Below are 27010 nucleotides of genomic sequence, written 5' to 3' on the forward strand. Positions count from 1 at the left end.
TTTTTTTAACCTTAGCATGAGTTTAGGCTGGCTCAAAGGATGGCGATGTTTGTCAGTTAGATTGCACAAAGAAGAAATATTATTGTGCTAACTTGTTAAACTAAGCTACCAATATGGCTATGATGTTAGCATTTAGCTCTAACTACCACTGAGTGAGGCCCATAGACTGTTTATCATGAAGGAAGACACGACAGCTCCCCAAAAGTGAAGCCAAATCGTCTGGATCGCCTCCTGGTGGCTGGCTGCAGGACAGGTCATAAATCCTGCCTCCTCCATGATAGTGATTGGGACATGAAGCAGACAAAGAAGTCAAAGAAGTCAAAAAATCTCAAATTTAGGTTTCTCTCATTTTAGGCAGTTTTTGTCACATTGATGTAAGTCCAGTACAGTAATTCAGTATGTTTTGTTTCAATCAAATATTTGATGCTACAAAGAAAATGGTGAAATTTCATGACTGACAGCTCAGACTAAGTCACGATTGGTTAAGTGTGTGTATCAGGTAGAACTCAATGCTGCGCCGACAACCAATCACTGATTTGCATGTTCCAAATATGCAAGATAGCAGCGTCCATATTTGGAAATATTTTTGCTTCATTTTCAATACTGGGAGGAGGAGACTATTGGTCTTGTTTCACAGTCCTTGTGTTGAACTGTCCTTTTAATCTGCAGGTTTTTGACCAGAGTCCAATGTATGTTTCCCAATTTTACATTGTTTCAACGAGCTATATTAGCAAGATGCTAAATGTATTACAGCTGGTTTCTCTTCTCTTGTTGTGTTAAACCTCTGTTTTATGGTTTACAACAGCAAGTGTTCTACTTGTGGTTAACTTAAAAACCCAGTGAAGGTTTTAAACTATTATGCCAAACCATAAACACATAAAGTCATCATAAAGTGGCACTTCTAAAACATTATTCTAACTTTTCATCTGGGTTTATGGATCTTACTTAGTTAGATTTTCAAATCAGAAAACCATGTTATTACACTGTAGTAGCAGAGTTGGTACAAAATCCAATGTGTGTTGGACAAACATTATGTTCTCCATATGGTATTTATCAAATCAACGGAATCAATATGTGACTTGAGACTTGACCATAAACCTTCTCTCCCAACTTTGTTATTGACAGATGCAGTTATTGCTCATGAAACAGACCAATATCTGAAGTGGAGATTGCTGGTTTGATTTTTCACATGGCTGACAGGTTAATTTTCTCACTTCACCTTTTCACTCTAGACTTGTAATAAAAAGTTACGGTGCACACTTTGAAAACACGCTGGTGCCACCAATTGAATACTAATCTTAAATATACTGGCGTGAAATTTGTCACAAATACATCATTGACGCTTATTTTGTCTAGCTCTCTGTATATATAGATATCTCATTCCTCCCTTCATCACACGCTCTCTGTCACTCTCGCTCTCTATCACTCTCGCTCTCTATCTCACACACACACACACACATACACACATGCTCGCCCCCACTCTTGATCTACTTAGATCTGCAACATCTAACTTCCACTTAACCTCACTTTCTGTACTTACCCATCTGCTCACCCCTTCAGTTTCCAATCCATCATCCAGCCGTGCCTCTAGCCTGTGAAATGACTCTACTAGTCACAAGCAGCATTAACCTACTCCCCATCCAAATGCACATACACACACACACACACACACACACACACACACACACACACACACACACAAGCAGAGGCCCCTTTAGCTCTACTCAGAGTACAATCTCAGGCTATTTCACCCGTGTAACATGCAGCCTCTCACTCTGGAGGATGTTTCTCTTCTCTGCTTTTCCTTTCTTTATGTTTGACATTTCTCCTCTATAATGAGCCTGAGATTGGCCTTATCATCTTTGGCCTTTTCATTCGGCTCCTCTTTCAACACGGGTCTTCTGTGAACTCCCTTGTACTCGCACACACACACACAAACACACTCACATGCAGACACTCCCAGATGTAAAAATACACTCCATTATGATGCATCAGTTCTAATTGGATTTCGACTCTCAGTCCTAGGGGCAATGAACACACACAGTCACACAGTGAAACACAGTAAGGCGTCTCTGTCCATTTATTTTTTAGATTAATAAAGTGAAATGTAAAAAGAGAAAAGAAAATAGAAACGTAAAGGAAGACCTTGCACGTTTTATTCCCTCACAGAGCCAGTTTAATGAGTCTGTGCGTGAGTTGACATGTGTGAGGTATTGGAAGAGCAGCTCTTTGTAGCGGCTGCTATTCATAAGTATTGAATTGTGTTTTGTCTACCTGCGCTGAGCAAGTCGAATATGAGCTGATATGAAAAGCCTTTATTAATCTAAACCTCCTGACACACGTTGAATTTATCAGCTAATCCATGTTATACTAAGGAAAATACTATACTAAGCAGTGTGTGTGTGTGTGTGTGTGTGTGTGTGTGTGTGTCTGCATGTATATTTACAGAATATGAGTGTGTGTGTATTATGAAGATAATATTTGTCCTTATAAATAAACTGTTCTGTGCTATAAAAATACCACTTTGCACTAACATAACACACTATAAAATAACATGTATATCTTATTTTAACTTTCTCTTAATCTCTCTTCATCTTCATCCACCTCCCTCCGTGCCTTGACTCTTCCTGTACACTCTGCCTCTCCATGTGAAGTGGCTGCTCGCAGGCTGTGATGCTGCCGACTCTATAACTGCTATTGTGGATCCTCAGGGCTCTTATGTGCTGGAGAATCATATGGGCCTATATTGTGCGCAATTGCACGGGCACTTTGAGTTGATCACTCACATAGAGGAAGGTGTCCATCTTTGAAAACTGGATACTTCAGTGCTAACCAAGTTTGAGCAAGAGGCTGTTATTACACAATATAAAACAGAAATAACAGTTTTTTCTTCAAAAGGACCTTTTGACCTTTCATTTTGAACTTTCAAATTACGAGTGGAATTTGCATACATTTCTATTTTAACCCTGGTATATCCACAAAAATATGCTTTGGAATTTTTTGATGTACTGGTTTGATAAAATTTATGGAATGCTGACCCACACATGTGAAAACAAACTTAACCACTTCGGACAAATCTCTGAGAAAATTTCCAGAATGAAACAAAGTGCCCTCTGTGATTAACACTGTCACTTGACACACGTTCCTAGGCCTACAGGAGATTTCCTGTGTATACACAGGGTACACTGTGTGCACAGTGCGCATGCCCATGATCCACGGGCCTGGTGCACTCCTGTCCAGTCAGTGTGTGTCAGATCATCGTTGGTGGCGGAGTGTGATCTGCCCAGAGGCGGAGAGAAAGTGAGGTGTTGTTGCGGGGGGGGGGGGGGGTGGACCCTGGAGTGGAGGTGGAAGGTTGGTGCTGTTGGTGGTGGAGGGGGGGCTGTTAGAGAGGGGAGATGGTGGAGATAGAAATGGACGGCATGCATGGACACAATGTCTAATGGCAGCTCCAGCTGAGAAAACAAAAATACCCGAGGAACACTAAAACCTGAGCAGTGAAAAATATGCGGCTCTGGCGAGAGGTTAGATTCCCCGCCGTATCTAATTCAATTTTACAAACTGTAAGAAAACACGCTGCTGCTCTCCAAGCACCGAGGAAAAGCACCGCAAGTATGCCCCTTTTTACACTTTATAATCAAACTATTATCATATTTAAATGCTTCATAACTCTGGGTGTGATGATGAATAACTTTCTTTTATGGGTAATTAAGAAAAATGTTGGCCTGGTTGGCTAAAAAATGGAATAGTAATATTTGTTTTTTGGATAAATTAAATAGCAGATTTTTACTAAATACTATGATGAGGCTTATTTCTGAAAAAGATAACAAAAGTACCACCAAGTTAAAAGGTTTTATCTGGCAGCTTCGAAATTTGAAGGAGAACAGATCAAGCAGAGTTTTTAAACACTGAATAGAGCTATTTTTAGGAAGATATTTTTGATGTTTAATATTAAATATATTATTTTTATGGTGGCTTTCCATTGCATTAGATGATTTATTTGTAAAGCAGCTCATCCGTGGAGATGTAAAACTATCCACTTAATGACATCCAGCCTGCAATCTTATGGTTTAGTGAGACTAGTAGGACACAGTACGCTTATCGTCTATCTACATGATATGCACTGGGTGTAGTGGTGTTTCAGAAAGGCCACAGCATGACTGCAGAGCTGCAGAGAGTCTTACTGGTGGTCTGCTCCGGCCTGGTAAAGACATTAGTGCAGCATTCTGGGAGAACGGGGAGTCCCATAGACAGCGCTCACTTCTCTAAATAAACATTAGTCTTAAAAAGTTTGGCCCCACGACCCCTGCATGATCGCATTTCACTCTGGATAGTAAACTTCAGTTTTATAGCAAGGTTTTCCCCCTTACTTTTTCTGAAAACACACTTTCACGCTGAAAAAGATTAGATGTCAACTTAAACAAAGTTTATTTTCATCTTTCTTAGGGGACACAGGAGGCGGAGGCGTGTCCCTGGTATTTCTAATATATCACACCCGGAGCTGGCTTTTTGTTCAACTTCACTATAGCATATACTCATTACACACTTAAAAACCCCATCAACACCAGTGCTTATGATAGTTAAAACAGCAACAAATTGAATTACACATAAAATCTCATATGAAAACGCATCTTGTTCAAGATTTGAGAAAAAAAAATTATAAAAAAGAAATTTTTGTGGTTGTTCATATAAGGCTAGAGGATAAGGATTTAATGTCTTACTTTAGTGCACAAAATAATTGTAAAATTGTTATATTCGGCATACAAAACGAAAAGCAGTTGTGTCAATGATCCACGGAGAGCAAGTTCAAAGGTTTATTGTGATTTTCTTATATGTCTTATATAAGCATGATCAGTTTATTTTGCCCACTATGGGAAGAAATTTGTATAAATTCTCTTAACATTGAAAAAGGAATTGACATGGGATTACCATTTAAATATATTCGATAATTATCAATAATTGTGGAGTATACTAAATGGGTTATGAGGCTGCATTTGATCGCAGTGGATCCTGGCTGTGAGTGTAACGCGCTGGCATCAAAAGGTCAAATGGAAGAAGCCTGCAGTGAAAGCGCCCGCATGGCACAAGAGAGAGGAGCCAGCAGCAGCTGCGCCTCTCGATCAGAGCCACGGAGTGAAGCCACTGATCTTCCTCCGTGCGTAAAACCAAACCGACGACACTGCTTGATAAGCGAGAGGCATGGTGCCCACTCTAGGGTCCAAGGACCACCAGGGAACGCTCATAAGTATTCTTTGGATTCGTAAAATTAAATTTAATTTCATTAGATGGTAGCAGAGAAAGTGAGTATATGATTATATGTTGTCAGTAGTCAAACACGATACTTTGATTTTCACTCACACCCCTGTGAGTTATACGTTTTAACGTGAGCCAGAGGGCGTCTCAAATTCCCTAAATAAAACCACCTGAGCTTCCATCAGTGTAATATAGCTCAAGGGTGAGGGGTCACACAACTTATATCAACCACTGTCATTCCCCTCGCAACGGTATGGAAGACATCTGAGATTGTGTCCAATATATTCTCAGTAAGTGATTCTGGGCGCTTTAGGTTTACAGCCACTCATGTTGAGAAGCTTTTATTGTTTTCTAATCTGGATGTGTGCGCTGCAACTCTGTGTGTGACCTGCTGACACTTATAATGGATCAAGACATGCCTCATGTGTCCTATAGCCTTTATCTGTTATTATGCTGTTGTTGTAGCCTGATAGGTCTACTGTAAAACCCTGTGCGTAATTTGGATCAGGGGGCTGATCTGACTCATGCGTAATCATTCCCGTGCAACTTCTGTGGAAAGTCAGGGTAAGATCGTTCGCATGTGAATTTCTGCGTGTTTCTTTGTCAGATGAAAGCACACGCGGATCCTACTGCACATACACTGCTGCTGCTGTCTGTCTGATAGAAAAGGGAATTGTTGTCTAAGGGGCGAGTTGTTCCAAAGTTGCGCACAAATCACGCACCTGGACGGGACAGCACCAAAGACAGATTTTATAACTGTTGAATTAAAATGTCATAGCAAATAGATACATCGTTTTTTTTCTCTTTCTTAAAAGGCCTACACGATCCAGATTTTCTCTTTCTTAAAAGGCCTACACGATCCAGACTTTACGGTAAACACACATGCACACCTCTAACTGACGGGTGTAGCATCACCTGCTATCATGTTCTAGTGAACTTTGCAGGATATAACACCAGCAGTCATTAATACCCCTGCATTGATACATTGTGTGTGTGAGTGTGTGTGTGTGTGTGTGTGTGTGTGTGTGTGCACGCACGAGTCGCCCCCCACCCCCCCCTCTCTCTCTCTCTCTCTCTCTCTCTCTCTCTCTCTCTGCAGCAGGTGTTCGTTTAGTGCGTCAGAGTCGGCGAGGCGAAGATCTTCCAAAGTTAATATTGTGTTTCCAGAGATGATGGGGAGTTCACTGTCCGCGGTTTATTTACACATTCTAAATTAATTAAGCGAAAGATTCCTCTGTCTGTTGCAAAAACACGGAGGCTGCAGGGAGACAGCGAGCGGCGAGGGGAGGCTGTGATTTATAGCGGCGGTGCAGCCAGGGCCGCGGCTCGCCTCTCCTCTCCTCCAGGCCGGGGAGCTGCGGGACGGGCCAACATTCCTCTGCGGGGGCGCGGAGGCTCGTCTGCCGTGTGCACAGACAGAAACACACACACACACACACAGAGAGAAAATGTTAAGATGTATTCCCCGGGCCATAAAGGTAAAGAAGTGCACAAGCGTTGCAACAGTTTTACAAGCTCAACAAGTTGCAGGTTTATGAGGGAAAATTATCAGTGGGGCTAGCAAGGCTGTTTGTGTGTGTTTGTGTGTGTGTGTGTGTGTTTGTGTGTGTGTGTGTGTGTATGATAGAGAGAGATAGAGAGAGAGAGAGAGAGAGAGAGAGAGAGAGAGAGAGAGAGAGAGAGAGAGAGAGAGAGAGAGATGGGTATATGTCCCTACCAAGTGAAATACGGTTCTGTTTTCAGGAGTGGGAAAACCAAGTCCAAAAACCTGTCTCTTCAAGTATAGGCCTAATGATCAAAGTCATTACTTACATCTATAATATTAATGCTGTGTTATTGGGCCTTATGTTAAATTGGACCTGCCACTTCCTATATTTTCCACTTATTTCTTTAAAATGTGGAATAAAACTGTTTGAAGGGGCCACGTTAAAAGTCAAGTGAAATAAAATGATGATGATAATAATAATAATAATAATAATAATGATAATAATGATAATAATAATAATAATAATAATAATAATAATAATGGATGTCCCACAAGGTGCATAATATTATATTATATTATATTATATCATATCATATTATATTATATTATATTTTATACAGTTGTTGAATAATGACTTACTGTTTAATTTGACGAGCGACCTTGAAGACCCTGACATCGTGTGCACACATGCACGCACACACACACACACACACACGTACGCATGTACAAACAATCTTTCCTCGTAGTGTCAGCACACCTTCTGTCTTCGTGTCCTTGAAGACCCAGCAGTGTATCGATCAACGACCTAACGTTATTGGCAATGAAAGATCGAAGCGATTTCATTTAATTTAATTCCCCTTAATCCCCTTAACAGATTAACGAATAATGCTAATAATATTACTACGACTACTGCTACTACTACTACTACTACTACTACTGCTAATAATATTAATCATAATCATAATAATAATAATCATAATAATAATGACTTCCTGTCGTTTTTAAGCGAATCCTAAATGGAGAAATCATTTAGTGTGCAAACATAATCGAAATTTATGTTGACATCTTGGTCTCTAAATAAAATATAAACAAATAAAATACGGCTTTAAGGCTGCTTACTGTGTTTACGACTCAACAGCATATGGAAGCTTTTAGAAAGAGACGGGGAAATTATAAATGTGTTTTTAGTGACTCTCGCGTCATTTGGCTGTCACTCCACGTATCGCTCAGTCCCAATTTCGTTTTAAATAATGACAAATGTCTGTGTCTCCTACAACTAAAGGCGCACTCTCTCTTTGGTGCAAACTGCGTGTGGTCTCAGAGTGACAGCCCCCCACGGAGGGCAGGATCTCTGAAGTATATTAATGTGCCAATACATGGGCAGTGATGATATCCCATTAGGACCTGGACGTGAAAAATGATAGGGCGTTTTTGGAAGATGCGCCCTGCGGATGTCTAATGTGTTTGTGTTCATGGTGGTTTGAGGAAGAGCAAGTTCCAGGTCTGTAATCTCAATGCAGACAGGAGACACTACTGAAGATCTATACAAATGTGCTCAGTCTCAAATCGTCCATTTTCAAAGTGTGTATCTTTGGCTGGATCCAGTGTGGTGTGTGTGTGTGTGTGTGTGTGTGTGTGTGTGTGTGTGTGTGTGTGTGTGTGTGTGTGTGTGTGTGTGTGTGTGTGTGTGTGTGTGTGTGTGTGTGTGCGTGCGTTATGCTTTGTGTCTAGCGATTTTTATTGGCTTGCTTCTCGTTCCTGTCGTTACTTAAATGCTTCTTTAACCACCCCTGCAAACGCTCCATGTGGATTTTAATGGACTGATGCGGTGCGTAATGACTCCCTGTCCGAGCGGCTGCGCTGAGAAAACTTCAAAAGTCTGCTAATGTTTGTTCTACCTCATTTACTTTGCAAATTATGTATGCAGGGTATCAATTAACATGGTCGATTGAACAGAGGGAGGACGGGCTTTGATTGTTTCTCAAATTTATCAATTTGCCCAATTTGCGCTAACAAGGAGAGAGAAAGGAGGGAAAGAAAGAAAGAGAGGCCGGTCGCGCATAAAGAAAGTAGTCATGTGTTAGTTTTCGTTTTAAAGACTTTCAGTGAGCTGTGCAGAGGGAAAACAGAGGAGTCAGCCCTCCCACCCTTCATCCGTAATAATCATCTGTCAAAACACCCACAAACTAATTTAACCATTTACGCACAGGTCTGGTGAATAAAAGAGGCTTTACACCCTCCTTCTGTCTGGAAACATGTGCTCCAACAACTCTGGAAAAAAGACCAATGGGCCTGTTTTCTGTGGCCGGACGAGTCCCACTGCTTCTTTTATACGTGTCCCGAGACAACACACGATGACATGAAAGCGAGGCAAAAACCGAGGGCCTTTTGAGAAGATTGCTTTTCAGGGGTTCTGAAAACGTGTGTGTGTGTGGCTGGGCTCACAGGGGGGACCGCTCGCTGCGCGCACATTCTCTCCCCTGGGCCAGGGGTCCGCGCTGACAACATCAACAAACGGCCCAGAAAGCCGCATTATGGTGGATTAGGGAGACCGGTGAAAAATGCTGCTACAAATTAGCAACGAAAGTCCCAAAAGGACCGTGGGTATATCCTTGTTCACTTTCAATTACGCACCGCCGAGGCCCGCTAACATGACCTATTCATTTAGGGGGGGGGGGGGGGGGGGGGTGCAAGGAAACTGTGCTTTACAAAGCCAGCGAGACAAGAGGGATACTTGCGCACTGTTGCGTGATATTCATCATGTTATTTACATCAAGTCGTGTTTGAAATATTCGTGGTGATCTTTGATGCCCAGCTCACTGCAAGTCTAATCGAGTTTGTCTGATCCTGTTGTTGCAAGTGGTCACGTCTGAATTTATTATAACGGGGAGCTGATTGGAACAAGAATTAATATCAAGGTTTGGCCTTAATCCGTAAAGAGTAGCCTTCCTCTTCGTGCGCATTTATCCAAATAGAAAATGTGTTCAATTGAAATCCTGCAACACATTTCAAAAGAATTCATTTTGAAGGTTAACACATAAAAAAAACACCAATAATTTGATTTAAGTGAATTTGAATCATCCATTGTTTGTTTACCCTTTTAGAGGAACGACATCACTTTAGCACCAACTTTTCATGAAACAAAATAAATGAATAACGATTTTCTCTCTTTTTTCAAATTCACAAACATTTATTATTCTTGTCATTACAACAGAAATGACCTATGGACATTTAGGATTCTCTCTCTCTCCCTCTCTCTCTCTCTCTCTCTCTATTGACAACACATGACATACGTTATGTTCCACAGATTGAATCGTGAAATAGATAAGAACGAACAACAGTTATAAGGTTTGAGAGAGGTAAAGCGCTCTGTTTTATACCAACAAAAACACACAGCCTAAGTGTCAAACAACATGAAATGATATTGTCACAAATTCACCTGGTGGTAGATATTCAGAGGGGTGGGGGGGAAATGGTCATTGTGTCAGAGAACCCCCCTCCCCTCTTTCATCTCCATGTGCTTTCTAAGAAAACCTGAGTTTGCCGTCTCTTGTCAGCCTAAATATGTCAACAACAACAGTGCCATTTTTTCTCACGATGCACAAAAAGAAAAGGGAAAAAAAGCATAAATCATGATAGAATTCTCAATGATAATTTTTTTTAAATCGTGAATCATCCCCATATAACCACGGGTGAGACCTTTAACTTATAAAATAACAGGATCGTTGTTTTTTTAGTTTTTTCCTCCCACTGACAAATGAAGGCCACATGGCAGATTGCAGGCCCAGCATTGTTTGAAAAAAGATCCCTCTCCTTCTCTTTCCTTTGTCTCTCCATATTATACACATATTTACAAGCCATAAATAAAACTTTCTCTCCTCTCTTAACATTGTTAGCAAATTTGGAAAAACACTCTTATTTCAGATAGAATGTTCCGCCTACCTTCACGTGGGACTGTGCCACAGGTGGCTTTTTAATAAAATGTTGTCAACGGGCATTTTGTTGTTTCTGTGTCTGTTTTTGTTTCCTTTTAGAAAGGACAAGTGTTCATGTTCGGGGGTTTGCTGGTGAAAGTCTCACTCTGTGGCCCAGGCTGTAATATGGTGTCCTGCAGGGTCAAGTGACTGGAAGCAGAGGCAAGAGCTGGGGTCAACATGGCCAGGATCTGCGCCTGGCTGCCCGGCTGCGCGCCGTAGGAAGAAGCGGAGGAGTTGGCTGCGCCGATGATATTGTCAATGGAGAACGAAGGCCTGCTCGGGGTGCTGGAGTCCGTCTTGAGAGGCGCCAGAGAAGGGCTTAGTTGGGGGTAAAAGTTTTTTCTTAAATCAGCGCCTAAAAGCGAGGGCAGGGGATGAGGCGCGGGGAACAGTGCGGCTGATGAGGGCAAGGTGCAGGGCGCGTTGGGGAACGGGAAGGAGCCACCTGTGTGGTGTGGGTGATAAGGGTTGTGAGCTGCGTGGAAGCTCTGCAGCTGAAGTCCATAGTTGTATCCATACGGGCCGTATCCAAACCCGGGTAGGAAACCACCGACGTCCCTGAGGATTTCGTTAGTTTGATGCCTCTTGAAGCGCTTCCTCCTGCGCAAGAAGCTCCCGTTGTCGAACATGTCTGCGGAATCCGGGTCGAGGGTCCAGTAGTTGCCCTTCCCGGGATTGCCAGGCTCCCGCGGGATCTTCACGAAGCAGTCGTTCAAGGAAAGGTTGTGGCGGATAGAGTTTTGCCACGCAGGGAACTTCTCCCGGTAGTAGGGGAATCTGCTGCTGATGAACTCGCAGATCTCGCTGAGAGTGAGGCGCTTCTTGGGGCTCTGCAGGATGGACATGGTGATGAGGGCGATGTAAGAGTACGGTGGTTTCACAAGTGCACTTTTTCTGGCTTTGTCCCCGATCACGGTCCCAGCCTCTGCGCCTGACCCCATCTGCTCTGACGGACAGTCGGAGCTGCTGAGCCCGGGAGAGGAAACCCTCTCTGCCGCGTTCTGGGAGTAGTTATCGTCGGAGTCATTGTCCAAGTTGAACTCGTGGTGAATGTACTTTCCGTCTTTTCCCACGGATATGTCTCCCCCGACGACGTCGATGTCCACATCTTCGGACAGTGCTGAGCTATCGGACATATCCGTCCCTAAAGTCATCCTTGGAGACGCCGCTTCTCTTCCTCCACTCTCCCAGATTTCCTCCTCCTGTGGTCCGGTGAGGCTTCAGAGCGAGAGCGCGCGCACACACACACTCCCCCGTACAACCACACCAGACTTGTGCTGCAGCTTTATCTCCAACTATTGAATGCACACATGGCTAGAATCTATTCAAAAATAGAAATAACTCTTTGACCTGTGGCTTGGGCGATTCCTGGTCGTCCGTGGCTGGTCAAGCGGGGCCGTGCGAGGTCCTCATCCAGCGAACAACTTCTTGGTTTTCACGCGTAAAAATGACAATTAGAGATCATCGATCTTGCACCGATGCACACTTCAGTTGTCTTCAGTCTGCAATTGATTCCGCCCGCGATCGGTTTGTTCTGTAGGTCAATTTATAAAGCTGACTCTGGGAATCCAAGTATCTTTCCAAAATATCTTTTACGCACGGGATTGGGTAGGTATCCAGCCAGACTTGTCACACTATCCTCCTTAGCTCTCAAAAGGTATTTATAGGGCCACGCTGGTCACGTGGTCTTTGAGTCACCGTTACCAGGAACTGGATGCGATAACTCTGCAGCAAGTAATATCAGCTCATGGATCTTGAAATCATGTTTGATTTAAAATAAATGAAGTTAAAAAATAACAACAACAAATCTGTGGATGTCGTCGGTTGATCGGATGTATATAATAATTTCGAGTTTGGTATTGTGGAAATCACCTTTACTCTGTACTTGATCAATATATTATCGACCTAGACTGTTCACAAATAGAAATATGTCTAAAAATGAATTAAAAACAAATGATGTCTCACTGACCAAATTATGATAAAATCATTTTTTTCTTATTTTCAGTATGGGAGAATAAGGTGCACATTCACCATAATGATTTTATTACACAGCCAGCAAACACAATGCTGAGTATTTAAATCTCGTTTACGTTGATTTGTTTATAGGGATATAATACTTACATACAATTTATTATTATTACATTATTATTTATTTATTATTATTATTATTATTATTATTATTATTATTATTATTATTATTATTATTAACAGGTCCTTTTCAAACATGATGTATTTGGTAAATTCAGTGATGGGTATTTTCTCGTACTGAGAGTATGCATATAAAAAGATATCGCCATATTTGCTTTGTTTGACGTTTAATTTATGTGTTTTTAAGATTTTGGCCCGTCGTCTGTTCCCTGATCACTTCTCACGGGTTTTGTATTTTCCTTGTCGAAAAGTCACAACATTATCCTGTACATTTTCTGCATGGTTCTGCAGGGTGTACGGGGGCACAGTCTGCTGCAACCTGCTCCAATTCGTCTTCGTCAGAAGAGAAGGGCCAGCAGATGACAATGTGTAACGTGTGCGTAATGTCTGCGGGCTCATTTGGAGCAGGGGGGACATTCCAGTTCATTACACCGCAGAGTTATTGTACTGGCTTTACATCAGCGCCTTATCTATCTTGCTGCTTGTCATTAAAAGGCGTTTTTATACAATAGCTACAATCCTCAATGTATTTGGTTGCTTTTCTTCTTTTTTTTATTGAAGAAGACGACTGCTGCACTGAGGAATCCAGTTGAAGTGAAGCACGCAGCCCCTTTAATACCCAGCAGAAGCTCCGACTGAGCCGTGTGTCCTCCTCTCTGACCTGCCTGTCACAAGCCTTTTAAAATCTGAAATAGATCCTGACACTTTCCTGTCAACTGCCCCGCATGGACTACACTCTCTCCGCGTCTCACTACAGGCTCAGATAATTGCATATTTTTATTGTAATGCTTTTATGTGGCAGAGGATCTGTATTTTATTTGTTTACTTGTTTATTTGTTTATTTGTTGATGTATTATATTGTTTCCTTTGCCTCCCACACTGTCTCCTGTTATGTGGATCACATAATATTGGGATGTCTATCTTGGATATCAAAGCTGTAATTATTTATGTCTAGACTTGTTGATGTTTTTGCTGTTTTAGAAACCAATATTGTATCTGACAGTAAAACACGGGCTACGTCACCCATTCAAAAATACACTGGCCTATTCTTCGTCCAGTATTTACACTAGATTATTAAAAAAAAATCGTTTACATTTATTCAGGAAAACTGTGTACTTGCTCAGATTTAATTTTATAATTTCAAAAAAATCTAAATCTTATTATTATTCAAATTTAAAAACGCAACCAGGTGAATATAGTATTTCAGATTCTACAAGTTTTCAAAGGCTGATAATTAATGAGTCGTCATCTGCCTTTGAGCAAGGTTTCCTGTCACAGCAGTTTGTGGTGTTGACGCGCCCCCTGGTGTTTGCAAAGTAATAATTCTCGAATTCAATGGCAGTCACTTCCCATGAAAAACTAAAAAAATTCTAAAACTGTTTTGAATGAGGTGGAATAACTAACATCTGCGGAGATATTCTAAGGTAATCAAAAATGGGCAAATCAAAGTTAAGTCAAATGGCAGCTATGGGGTCCCTCCATATTAATGTGATCCAGAAAGAAATGTGAAAATATCGTATTTATTTAATATGATATTATCTATCAAGGTCAAATATAAAGTATAGCAATTCGTAATTGAATGAAATGCACAATTATCAGAAATTAAGCAAAATGTAAAGCACTGTTCACTTGAGCTAGTTATAAATTGATTCACAATCAAAGTGATAAAATAAGAGAAAGGTAACAAAGACAAACCTTTAAAGTTTCAGTTTTTAGAGTTTAGTGACATCTAGTGGTGGAGTTGCATGTTGCAGCTGAATACCCCTCACCTCACACTCCCCTTCCAAACATGTAAGTGAACATGTAGCAATCTTCAGTTGTCAAAAAAACAATAAATGTTTTTAGTTTGTCCAGTCTGGGCTACTTTAAAAAACATGGTAGAGAGGACCTGCTCCCGATGTTAAAATTAAAGTTTTTAAATATAAAGACCAAATTCTTGGGCAAAGAAAACCACAATTTAGATGAATCACACAAGTGAAAACATCGCTTGGATTACTTAACATTCACTTTCGGCCAATAGATCCATTTCACCTAAATCTTACATACAGAACTTTTCACCAGGTTCTTAAATCGATTTAAAACTTTTCATAAACTCCACCAGTTCTCAAAACGTTTTTCTCCCAAATACAAGTTGTCTCTCTCTTGCCCTGTGTCTATTACCTTTAACTCTTCATATATGGAATCAACGTTTATTGCACTAACACAAGAGAACAACACTGGGAGAAAGGTGAAATCATAAATTTAACGAAGAATAGGAAGCAGAAGATGAGAGGGCTACAACAAACAATAAAACTAAAGTCAAAGATTTAATAGCAATATAATATCAGGTTAAGACTGTATTAGAATTGTTGACATATATAGAGCCAGACAGCCACATTCTTGCTACAAAATTAACGTTTGCAACATTACTATCTGCTTAGTTGATTGAATAACTTCTTTGCAACAAATTTACAAACTGCAAAACAAGCCAATATTTTATGAGTGAAAAAAAGTCAACATCTTTTAGCTTTTGCTTCCATCTAGTGGTGGAACCTTCTCACCTGGAGCAGATGTTTCCTGACGGTTCTCTGTGCACGCAAGGCAGCATGGAGCCCATCGACTGTTTGTGATGTGTCCTCAAGGATTTGATGTGATTCATAACAGTCGTCAAACCAGCAACTTTCAAGCAACAAGCAACTTTTTATCAACCTGTAAACGTGTCGCAACTTACACATGGAAATGAAAAGTCCCATCATGAATCATTGGAAATGCTGATCACCTGCAAAATTATATCAGAGGAGTTTTTTTTCTTGTTAACGATTGGTCACAATATAATTTATATTTCCATTTCTTTATTGACTTGTTTTAACAGTTTTTAGTTTTGCTTTACATGTTTGAATTCAGACAACAACACCAATTCGGAATATGACTTCATGTTGCACATCATCCAGGCTTCTCCAATTAACTTGAATGATGAATGTTCAGTTAATATTTACATTTTTAACAGAAAACTAAGAAATAAAATTCAAATCTGAGTAGTCGTTGATAAATAGATTGATAACCAGTGATTTGTCATTGTTTTCTTTTGTGTTATTTTGGCTCCTCAAAATATTTACATGTGTTTCCACAACCGTGGATATTGTGAGGAATTAAAATTTAAAGAGAAGAACTTAAAGTTAGGTAAAACATATTTTGGTTGTGGCAAGAACTTCACGTGATCTTATCTTGTCCTGTCAGTGGATGTGCAGTGAAGAGCTGGTTCATTACACAAGTGTGTCATACAAATATTGTAAAAAATACTGTAATTTCTAATATACTGATTATTGCTGAAGTGATCGTTCAAAGAGCAACAAGACAAATTGAATTAAATAAGACATTTTTAAGTGGAAAACAAAAACTAATTATAAGGCAAAATCTTAGCTGTCATTGTTCAACCCAGGAACTGTGTTAAAGATGATTATTATTAGTATTATCTCTGAAGTTATATTAAAGGTGTAACAGAGAATTTACAGGCTACTTGTGATTCTTTTACATCTGTTGTTTGTACTGGCAAGACAATTTCTCCCAGTGTTTAATGGCAGGCCTTTATTTCAGGTTTTGAACCAAGTTAAAGCTGAATAGATGTGTTTGTGTTTTACAGTTTGAGAAGATACAACTCAACAACTACTCCTGTCCTGGGATTTGTTTTTTAGTGAGATGATGATGATGATGATGATGAAGATGATGATGATGATGATGAATGTTGTTACTTGTTTATAATTATTGACTCTAACCTTTACATCTGTTCTGCTCATAATAGCCTATTTGCTATAAAGATTTAATATGTTTTTTAATAGCTTAATATATGTGACACACATGCCTTGTTACCTTGTGTTGGTGAACAAGGCAAACATCTAATTTGTCTTACAACAGGCCAATATTTAAAGATCTGAAGTTGGATGCAACACTTAAATAATAATCATAATAAGACCTTATTTGTCTAAATGTGATTTCTTATTTTCAGTTCAGATCTGTAGTCCTTTAGCCAAAATCTGAATAATCTTTATACAAATGATAGTTGTTACTGATCAGTGGAGCAATATATAAAAACAACTATTTTAATCAACCCTCTGGAACGGAATCACTTAAAATTACATTTAAATAGTCAAAAAATTAAGACAACAATTATTTAAAAAATGCATTTATTTTCAGAACACCTGTCTTCACCAATAAAAACACTTGACTTTTACTAAAGTTTTTATACAAACTATTTACATCAAAAATAACAACTGATGAATAATATAACGAACTTTAAAAAACAAACTGTAAAACAGAGGAAATACGAACGAACTGTGTCACAATATAAAACATTAAAGTCGACATACAGTCATGGAATGTGTCAAACGGATTTAAATGGCTTTACACCTTTTAAATAGGAATGTATTTGCATGAGGCTCGGTCATTGTGAGTCATTTCGTTTCTACTTTTGGAAAAAGTAAAATTAATTCTTACAGAAACATATATTGAGAAGCAATATTCAGCAATTTAAGACATTTTGGAATATATATTATATCCCAATAATATTCTGACAGGGGCCATTTATGTTTGGATTCAGGCCTCATTGTGTTTCATTACGCATGGACTCACTGGGACTCTTTTTCATTATGGGACCATTTAACCCATATTTCTGTGAATAGTTTGGACCTTTTATCGCAGATAAAGTCTCACATGTACCGGTCTAACCCTGATGCGAAGTTGGCTTGTCTCATGTAGGTGTTGTTGTAGGAGTTCATGGGGTTGGAGAGGCCCAGCAGCTGCTCCGTGTGCTCGGCGCAGGAGCCCGGGCGCAGGGCCGGCAGGGAAAGCCGGTTGCCGGAGCAGTAAACCTGGGAGCTCCCCGGTGAGAACCCGGACTGGGTCATGGCGGGCATGTTTGGAGGAGAGGCCGAGGATGAGTAGGGGTACCCGGCGACCAGATTGGAGCCGATGTTCCCGAGGTTCCCGTTGTTCCTGCCCAGCATGTTCCCCGAGGGGTTCATCGACTGGGTCTGGAAGCACGCAGACGGGTCGGTGCCGGTGACCGAACAGCTGGAGGTCATGTTGCCCAGGTCACCGACACCCAGCCCCAGCGCCTGGGAGCTGAGGTCCCCCCCCGGGCCGCTCTGCACCACCGTCTGCTGGCTGATGATGTTGTCGATGCTGAACATGCGCGGCTGTCCCTGGCCGACCCCTGCGGAGGTCTGGTAGTGATGCAGCATGGCGGGATGATGCGGGGATGTGGCCGTCAGCTGGGAGCCATAACCAGACCCTATCCCGGCGTACAGGGTGTTGGGGTACGAGGGTCTGCCCATTGGGGTGGGGGTGAAGGCGCTGGAGCTCTGCATGTACCCGGGGTAGGTGCTCACATCTGTGCGCTTGAACCTCTTCCTCCTCCTCAGGAAGCTCCCGTTGTCAAACATGTCCTCGGCGGCGGGGTCTAAGGTCCAGTAGTTGCCTTTACCTGGTCGGCCGGGCTCCCGGGGGATCTTCACGAAGCAGTCGTTGAGGGTGAGGTTGTGGCGGATGGAGTTCTGCCACTTCTTGGAGTTCTCCCTGTAGAAGGGGAACCGCTCCATGATGAACTTGTAGATGCCCCCCAGGGTGAGCTTCCTTTCGGGGGAGTTGGCGATGGCCATGGCGATGAGAGCGATGTAGCTGTAGGGAGGTTTCCCCCTCTGGACGGGCCTCTTCCTCCGGCGGCTCCCGGTGGGCAGGTGCTCCTCGGTCTGGCCCAGGGCGGCTCCGTCCTCCGCGCCGGGGCTGCTCCCTCTGGGCTCGGACTTGATCAGAACGTTGTCCTTGCTGGTCCGGGCCTGCAGCATCTGGGGCGGCGCAGGAGGCAGCGGCGAGTCCAGGCTGACGTTTGGAGACAGGACGACAGGACTGGCCTCGGCGGGCGAGTGCTGCGTCTCTGCGGTCATGTTGCACATGCCAGAGAAGTAAGAGTAATTTGCCAGATTCATAAAAGAAATAATGTAAAAGCTCCAAATCTTCAGCTGAGGGGGGAAATACCCGAATAAAAATAAAAGTCAGGCACTGACTGGTCCTCTTCTGTCCAGAAATAGCCCCGACTGTCCTGCCCTGGTGTTTGTGTGTGTCAGTCCAGGTGAGAGAAAGGCGTTGACAGCTTTATAAGGCAGGGCAGGAATGACGCCACTGGCTCTCTGGTGACGATGGAGGCAGGAGGACAGAGCCCAGAAGAAAGTTTAATATTCCCTCTGACTCATAGGAACCTATAAGTTCTACTGTGATATCATGTTAAACACTAAAGTACATGATTTTGCAGTTGTGGACTAAAATGTTTGAGGTATTATTCATTATTGTCTTATAGTTTTCTCTTCCTTGGTGTCTTGGGGTTAATGGGATTTAAGGATTTAGTTAAAAAAATAACTTTATTTTACAAAAAGGCCTTTTATTATCTCAACAGTCCAGATAAAGCCTTATACCCCGGGGTTCTCTCAGCTAAGGACCCCTTGAGTATTTTGAGAAACAGAAGGAGGGTGGTGAGGATAAGAAGAGAGGATTTCCTAAAATCCCCAAAAAATTAAAACAATATAAAATATCTAATTTAGACTATTTAACACACAAATAATCAATAACCCTCTCGAGTTCCTTCATCTCCACGTGGCCCCTGAGGTGATTACGACAGATCGGCGACAGCATCAGTTGCAGCAGGTTCATTTGACAGCACCACAGGAAACATTGAAACGTGTGCATGTAGGTGAATATTTGATCAACTCGCTCAAATGAAGATCCTTTGAGATAATGGGGGTCGCAAGTCTCTGGCACAGTTATTTTGGGGGTCGTGGGGCTGAAAGGTTTTGGAACGTCTGGCCTTGAAGATTTAAAATATTCCAGGAACCCCCCTCAGGTATGTCCCTCAATTTGACATACCCTATTTACAAGGTAGGATGAATGTTTCAGAAAGATATGTGTGTATTATAAAGCTTTTCTCACCAGGTCACAACTGAATGTCCAAATATCATGATCCTTTTGATGGATGAATCTGGAAGCTTTTCACAGACCTTCTACAGGAGTGAGACACAGAACCCACATGAGATCCACTGGCCTATGTGGCTCCTGCCTTAGCGGTTGCTAATTGGAGCCTTTAACGTTTAACAGAGATCCATCGACGACCTCTTCTGTCTCCGACTCTGCCGCGCTGCTGTCCTCTCCGGGCTCTCAGCTGCAGCTCTGTGTCTACCCAGGGCAGAAACAACACCCGCAGAGCTGCTCTGTGCTACTACAACCCAACTGCCAATCCACCAATTGAAAAATAATAACAAGCCACTGAAAACAAGCAATTGAGCTATCAAAGCTTTTGGGGAAGAAAAGTAAATATCCCTTCATTTCATTTTCATTTTTGGAGAGTGATAATCAAACAGCACCCTGGCCCGGAGAGGAGAGGTGTTATCTTATGGATTTTCGAAGTGAAAACATAGCTCCGCGCACAAGTGGTATGCAGACAACAGCCTCCAAACACAAGCATGAGGATGGTGCTTCTAATTGATTATTTAGGCAAATGGAGGGTTGAAGTTAATTACAAAGGGTAAGATACACACAGAGGTGACCTGCTGCCATCACTTTCAACCACACAACACAGGGAGAGGTGCTGAGGATTGTCGTGAGCGATACCACGATGTCTGGGTGGAGTCCAGCAGGCAGCAGGGCAGCCTAAAGTTGCATGGACGCTTATGAGCGTAATGTTAAATCAGGATAACCTGAAAAACAATGAATTAGGTAGTTTCCGTACACAAAGACAAAAGGGACATTGCAGTTTAATGGGTCTAAAAATGATGTGCATCATATACCACAGCCTTTATAGTCACCATCGATCTACTTTATTACTTTTGAGATTTTAGATCAAGTTTTTAAAATTAGTTTTTTCATCTACCATTATCAAAACACCAAAAAAGTGAATCCTGAGGAAATCTATGTCAAAGTCCCTTACTTCTTGACAATATAGCATACGTATACTGACCAAACACCTGATTTAAGTTTATGCTGATGTTTCCTTTAATTTATCCTCAATTTGAGCTTATGAATTCATACAGGTTCATTGATTAATGATTGATATTTGAGACACCATTGTTATTCGTCCCTCTGGCAGGGATGATGCAAAAATGATCCAACCAAAGTCATTAGTCATAACTGCTCACTGTTTCCCCGACACCCTCGCTCCACCAACAAAAAGTGCCTGGTAGCAACCCACCCCCCCCCCCCCCCCCTTCCACCTCCACACTCACAGATGACTGGACCCCTCCCCGACCCGGCCGCATTTCAGACGACACTAAGCCCGGCTAGCTACTCATGGCTAACAGCTTCAGACAGGCGTGGGAGCGGGACTGTATCCAAGCAGGATCTGCCCCCAGAGCTGTCAGGTCAGGCAGGACAAACAGGGGCTCAGGCCAGGAAACAGGCCCTCTGCCTCGGGGCCTGCGGCCTCTTGTTAATCCCCTCCCCTCCCGAACCGCCCCACCACCCGCCCAGAGTCTCCCCTATACACACCTCAACGCTCCCTGTACCCTCGTCCTGTACTGTGGTCAGTGTATTGTGTTTACCATTTTTACCCACAGTCTTCTACACAACCATCAACCAACATGCACGTGCATAGGTTAGTGAATGATTGTCTCCAGTTCCACCAAGTGCTACTATAAAATAAATATGTCTGATATCTGCTATTTTACTGCAAAATGATGGGCCTGTTTGTATCCTGTAAGAACCGAGAGCCAATTACAATGATGGAATGAAACCCCCTTATATCCTCAAATATAAAAAAAAATATCATCCTGGGATATCATGATAAATAGTCACAATTTGGTTTGGTATTGCTTTTATATAATACAGCAGTAATCTTGTAATATTCCTTTATTGCTCAAAAACACATATTATTCTCTAAACTGGTGTATTAAGCATTTCTAACTGTTGCCTTAACCCCAATGTGATACCTGATAAAAAAATAAAACGCAATGCCAAAAACATATCAGTCTGAATATGCGGTTTCGGTATATTGGAATTAATAAACAAATGATCACCTAAATAAATGATGATGCATCGACCAACATATGAATATTTTAAAATCCTGCTCATGTTCTGATGAATTTTGTGGATAAAATAAATTACATTTAGTAAGTCCTCATCTACAGCTAAGGACTTCTCCAAGGATACATTTGATAAATGACTTAAAAAAGAATCTATTTGGATTCTTTATATATATTTGCTTGCTCCTAAACAAAAAACTAAAAGTGCAAAGTGCAAAAAAACGTGAGCTTGCAGTTTCTATGACAGACAGAATCCCAGTCAGATGTTGTTGCAATAGCAGTTGGATGTTTGTGCTTCTGTTAAAAATTGCAACCAACTCTTTCATTGTAGATCCTACATCTTGACTCGTCTTTCAAAATTGCAGAATGCATTCTACGTCTGTGCATTTGAGGTCCCCCTCACAGGGATGTGCGGTGCATTCCATAACAAATTCTCCAGTTTTCTGTCCGGTTTTCTCTGGTGGCAGTTGGTCTGCAGCTTCTCTTCCCCTTGAAATCCTGAGAAATATAAAGGGACAGAGCGACAAATGGAGTTGCTGAGCAAACACTTGGGCTCCATTCATTCGCAAAGTGGCTCCAGGGGACGGCCGGGGGGGGGGCATGAGAAAAACAGGGGGAATAAAAGAGTGACAGACAGAAAGGGAAAGAGAAAGAGAGAGAGAAACACACGAGAGAGTGCAACCTTTTTCTTGCTCAAGCTCATCAAGTACGGGCCAGGGCTCCTGAAAACGTAGGGATTACCAGGGTACAGGGGCTGCGCTGGACAGGGCCGCCTCTGCTCACTCCTGCACTGCACGCTACACTGCCCTGCTAAAGCACCGCACATGGTTCTCACACACACACACACACACACACACACACACGCACACACACACACACACACACACACACACACACACACACACATACACACAGCCAGTCATGCTTGCTTATAGGGTGCTCATCCTTCATTCGCAAAAATTCACATGGATGCTTGGCATAGAGATACGAGTACAAAAGACACAGACTCATATATCACGCAGCAACACGTGCAAGTATCTTTAACTTAATTGTCATTTTCTGCCTCATTTTAGTGACACATGCCAAATTTAAGAATAATGTTTGAGAATCTTCTTCTTCTTGGTATCATCAGCTGTTGCAGTTTCTTCAATTCTCTGTTCGCTGAGGGAACATGAACCTTTGACCCGCACTGATGTAAGGAAATCCCCCAGCATCCAGCACCTCAAGCAGGCATGCTGCAGGGTTCATCCTCAATAGTGAACACCAAGCTGAGGTCACATCCTGAGAAGATAAGCACTGTCTTTAAGCAATTAGGAGGTGAGCGGCACACGCATGAGGTGGAAAACGAGCCTCCGGGACATCTGATGGCTGTGGTGTTTCTTTGAGACTGCTTTCAGCCCTCTATGAGGACATGAGGGGTAAGAAAGAAATTAAGTTCAGAGAGGATACAACAGCACGCACATCCAAACTTGAGGTGCTGGACGGAGGTAAAGAAAACAACAGAAATCTGGAAAAGTTCGCCCACAAGTTGAAATGTTTTATTTGACCTACCAGGTGGTAACGTTTCGGGGACAGGCCGTTCCTAACAGGTCTATCACATGACTATTAAAATGAGAACAGAGATAAATAAAGTAAGATCAAATTGATATTATGTTAACAATGTTTTTTTTTTCTAAAGGCATACATTTAACTATACTGCTTAATTACACATTATAATTTTACAATTTTAAATTTAAACATAGTTACAAGTATGTAAGTTGTCTCTCCTTTTTTCTGATATCTGAAGAAGGGCCTTCACTGGAAACGTCCTGGGAGGTCAAATAAAAAGTTTATGAGAGCATCAACTGATATGCAGGCATTTCTCATCCTCTAAGAAATACAGAGAATAATCCAACTCTTCTGTACATATGTACTCTTGCATCAGTCATTTTCAGAGTGACTATTGGGTAGTGTCGGTTCTTCATGCTTATAAAGCTGTTGCTGTCGTCATGTCACCCCCAAAGGAATACAAACAAAGTGCTCAGATTTGGACATGTGTGTGAAACTAAATGATCAGTAGAACCGCCAAGATTTAATGAAGGGAAGAAGTAAACACTGTCCTAATACTCCACTGCTCACCACAGTGAGCTAACACAGAGAAGCTTACTGACTTAACACTGGAAGCTTCAGGCTGGGTGCTTAGATTTCTCCTCAGTTGCTTTCCTGTAGCGAGGGCCACTGGTTCAATTAAGATCAAACACATGAAATCATACACCTGTCTGCTCTCCAGAGGTGAGTTGGCCAAAAATAAAAGGGCACTTCAACACCAGGAAAGGACTGAAGTGTTTTTGCTGTAGAGAAAGAAGAAACCGACCCTCTGTATTTTAGGATCCTGATCAAAATGTTCCTTTTTGATTAAGCTTATATGGAGCTGGCTCAGATCGGATTTGGAGCAGTTATGCAGCTGTTTGGAAGTATGACTTCTAGAGACTGAATTGCCCAGATGCTGACTGGTAACCACTACAGCGTGTCCAGTAGGAACACAAATAGACAGTGTGCAGTATCAGAGAGGTTCAATGAAACAAGGCAAGTCTACAGTCTTCTTCTTGTTCCATTATGAATGGCAGTTATGTGTGGTTTCTACAGAGAGAACAGGAAATTAATACAGGAGGTCAACTACTACACTCAATCCAAAATAATAAAAACATTTGTACAGATGTGCTTGCAGGACAAATAACTCAGAGAAAGAAGGAGCACTTGACGACATCAGCGATACTCAGCAGTAACTGCAGCTATGCAGCGGTGCTACTGGACCTCGCAATGCTACCAGGCACCCTTGGGCCAGGCCTTGTGTGTGCATGCATAGGTGAACATGGCTCCAGGCAGGAGAAGATCAGCGGCCATTTAGGCTAATGATCATGATGTGAATGTATCCTTTCGGGTCGAATTTAAATGTCAGGACTAACGGACACTTGACGACACCTCAGGAGCAGTATGAGGGCATTTTAGTTCTATTTGTGCGGTCCCCCAGTTCCTTCAATTGTATTGGATTTGGCTACAACTCTTGATTGTTGTAAATATTGTTATTGTACATGTAACGTCTATTTCACTTCTGTCCGCCTTGGGGGAGGAATCACCCAGTTGTGACTCTTCCGGAGGTTTCTGTATTTTTCCTTGTTAAAAGTTGTTCCTCACTGTTACAGATTGTTGAGTCAAATTGTGGATATGGGCTGTAAAATATTGATTTTAAATACATTAAAAGGGTAAACTAATTGTGCCAGTAAATGGTCAGAGGACTCAATGAGATTACAACTATTTCTTACATGTACTCACAAGCAAATGGATGATATTCGGATTTAGGACCATGGGATTTGGTTCAAATATCCAACTAAATGCTGCAAATACTGTTTGTTGGTTTGACTGTATAAGGCGATGTGTTTCCGAAGCATTCCTGGATGCCTATGTGGACCAGACTGGTTGACTGGGTAGTGATGAGCAACAGCTTACCGCAAAGGGAAGAGGGGCTGTTGTGTGGGCTGCACGTCTGGTTTGTGTGAGTGTGCATGTGTGTGCATTCATGTGTTCATACATGTGTTAGGAGCACGCAACACAAATTTTCTTTCACCTCCCTCAGAACACAGAGTTAAGCTGTTTCATCTCACATTTGTATCGCCCCGAAATGTGGCCAAATCGAGTATCAGTGAGGTCACAGTGACATAGACGGATCCTTCATCGGACGTCAGAGTTTCGGAGCAGAGAGAGAGGCACGGGAGGCGGGCTCAGAGAGGAGACAAGGACCCTCATTCAGCCTCTCCGTGTCTCCATACTTCTGTCTTTCAGCGTGCACTTCTCTCTCTTTCATTTCAGCTCCTCAGCCCTGGACTCAATCTCATATTTTTACTCCAGAGAAAAGTAAAAGGAAACCACGACCCCCCCAAAAAAAAATGTTATGTAAAAGCAAAAAAACATCAATATCAAAATAAAGAGCTCATCGTCAACAGCAGCACTTGTTCACCTCAGAGCCGCTACTGGTCGTGGCATTGCATGGTGGTGAGAGATGGACAGCCAGCATGCAGGCACACAGCAGCCTGCCTCAAGGCTTTATTACACTGAGAGAGAGTAGAGCGACGATAACACCCGGCCTTTACACAGGCTGATAAAGTGGGACAAACACACACACACGCAGAAAATTACAATTATTGTGCCAAGCGTAAATGTTCCACCTTCATCATCAAGATTCATTAAAGCTGAAAGGTCATGTTATCCAGAGAATAGAAAATCTGATTCATCTAATTAAAAATAATATTATATGTAAAAAATATTACAAAATAGCGAAGGATGGAGAGTAAAATTCCTGTTAAATTATTTCTTTACATTTTCAGCAACCAGTGTTTTCCATCTCTAACCCCGGAGGTTTAACCATCCATGTCCGTGGAGGTGACCTGGGAAAGAAGTGGCTGACCAGTGTTTACCACCCAGTCCCACACCCACTCTCCGCCTATTGTCCACCCTGTTGTCCAAGACCAGCTCAGACCGGTGGGATCAGCACCCATTATCTCCTTTAAGACTTGTACACACAGTCACCCAGTAAACTTACAGGTAAGAGAATTTGCTGAGCTGATGTGCACACAAACGGGATGAAGATGCACACATGCAGGTACATGCACATGAGGGGTGATCCTCCCCAATGGATGACAGTGATCAGAATCAAGACTTGAAGTTGCACTTCTCCTCTGTGTCTGTGTGGGTACCTTCAAGGGGCCCCAATAATAAACACATGTAAGTTGGATGGACAGGGCACAGTATCACCTGCATGTACTATATATCAGTCAGTCATCACTGTTAATACTGTGATGGTCTAGTTACCTGATCAGTGTTTACACAGCTTTCCAACGACTCACTGGTGAGGACTGGTCTGATCCTGCAGACTCTTACACCCATCTAGTGGTTACTTGAACAACTGTGGGTTTCCACGTCACCTGAAGTCAACGCAGAGCACATTCTTTCTCTAACATTTATTTTTCAATCATGCAGCAAAATGTCACATGAACTGTACAACAGGATCCAACCGCTGTGCGTATATCCGAGAGCCCCCACATGCATTTGTCTACTTTGTTTACAACTTGGAT

General features: G+C 42.0%; 2 protein-coding genes across 2 annotated transcripts; both read right to left on the reverse strand.

Annotated features, from left to right (window-relative positions):
- Nucleotides 1-9970: 9970 nt before the first annotated feature.
- foxd2 (forkhead box D2) lies at nt 9971-12336 on the reverse strand. Its single transcript, XM_053430940.1, has one exon. It carries the CDS (start codon nt 11868-11870, stop codon nt 10770-10772), a length of 1101 nt encoding a protein of 366 aa, XP_053286915.1. The 5' UTR covers nt 11871-12336; the 3' UTR covers nt 9971-10769.
- Nucleotides 12337-17546: 5210 nt separating this feature from the next.
- On the reverse strand, nt 17547-18824 carry foxe3 (forkhead box E3). Its single transcript, XM_053431169.1, has one exon. It carries the CDS (start codon nt 18822-18824, stop codon nt 17547-17549), a length of 1278 nt encoding a protein of 425 aa, XP_053287144.1.
- Nucleotides 18825-27010: the final 8186 nt, after the last annotated feature.

Source organism: Pleuronectes platessa, chromosome 9 (assembly GCF_947347685.1).
Source record: "Pleuronectes platessa chromosome 9, fPlePla1.1, whole genome shotgun sequence".
Taxonomy (NCBI): domain Eukaryota; kingdom Metazoa; phylum Chordata; class Actinopteri; order Pleuronectiformes; family Pleuronectidae; genus Pleuronectes; species Pleuronectes platessa.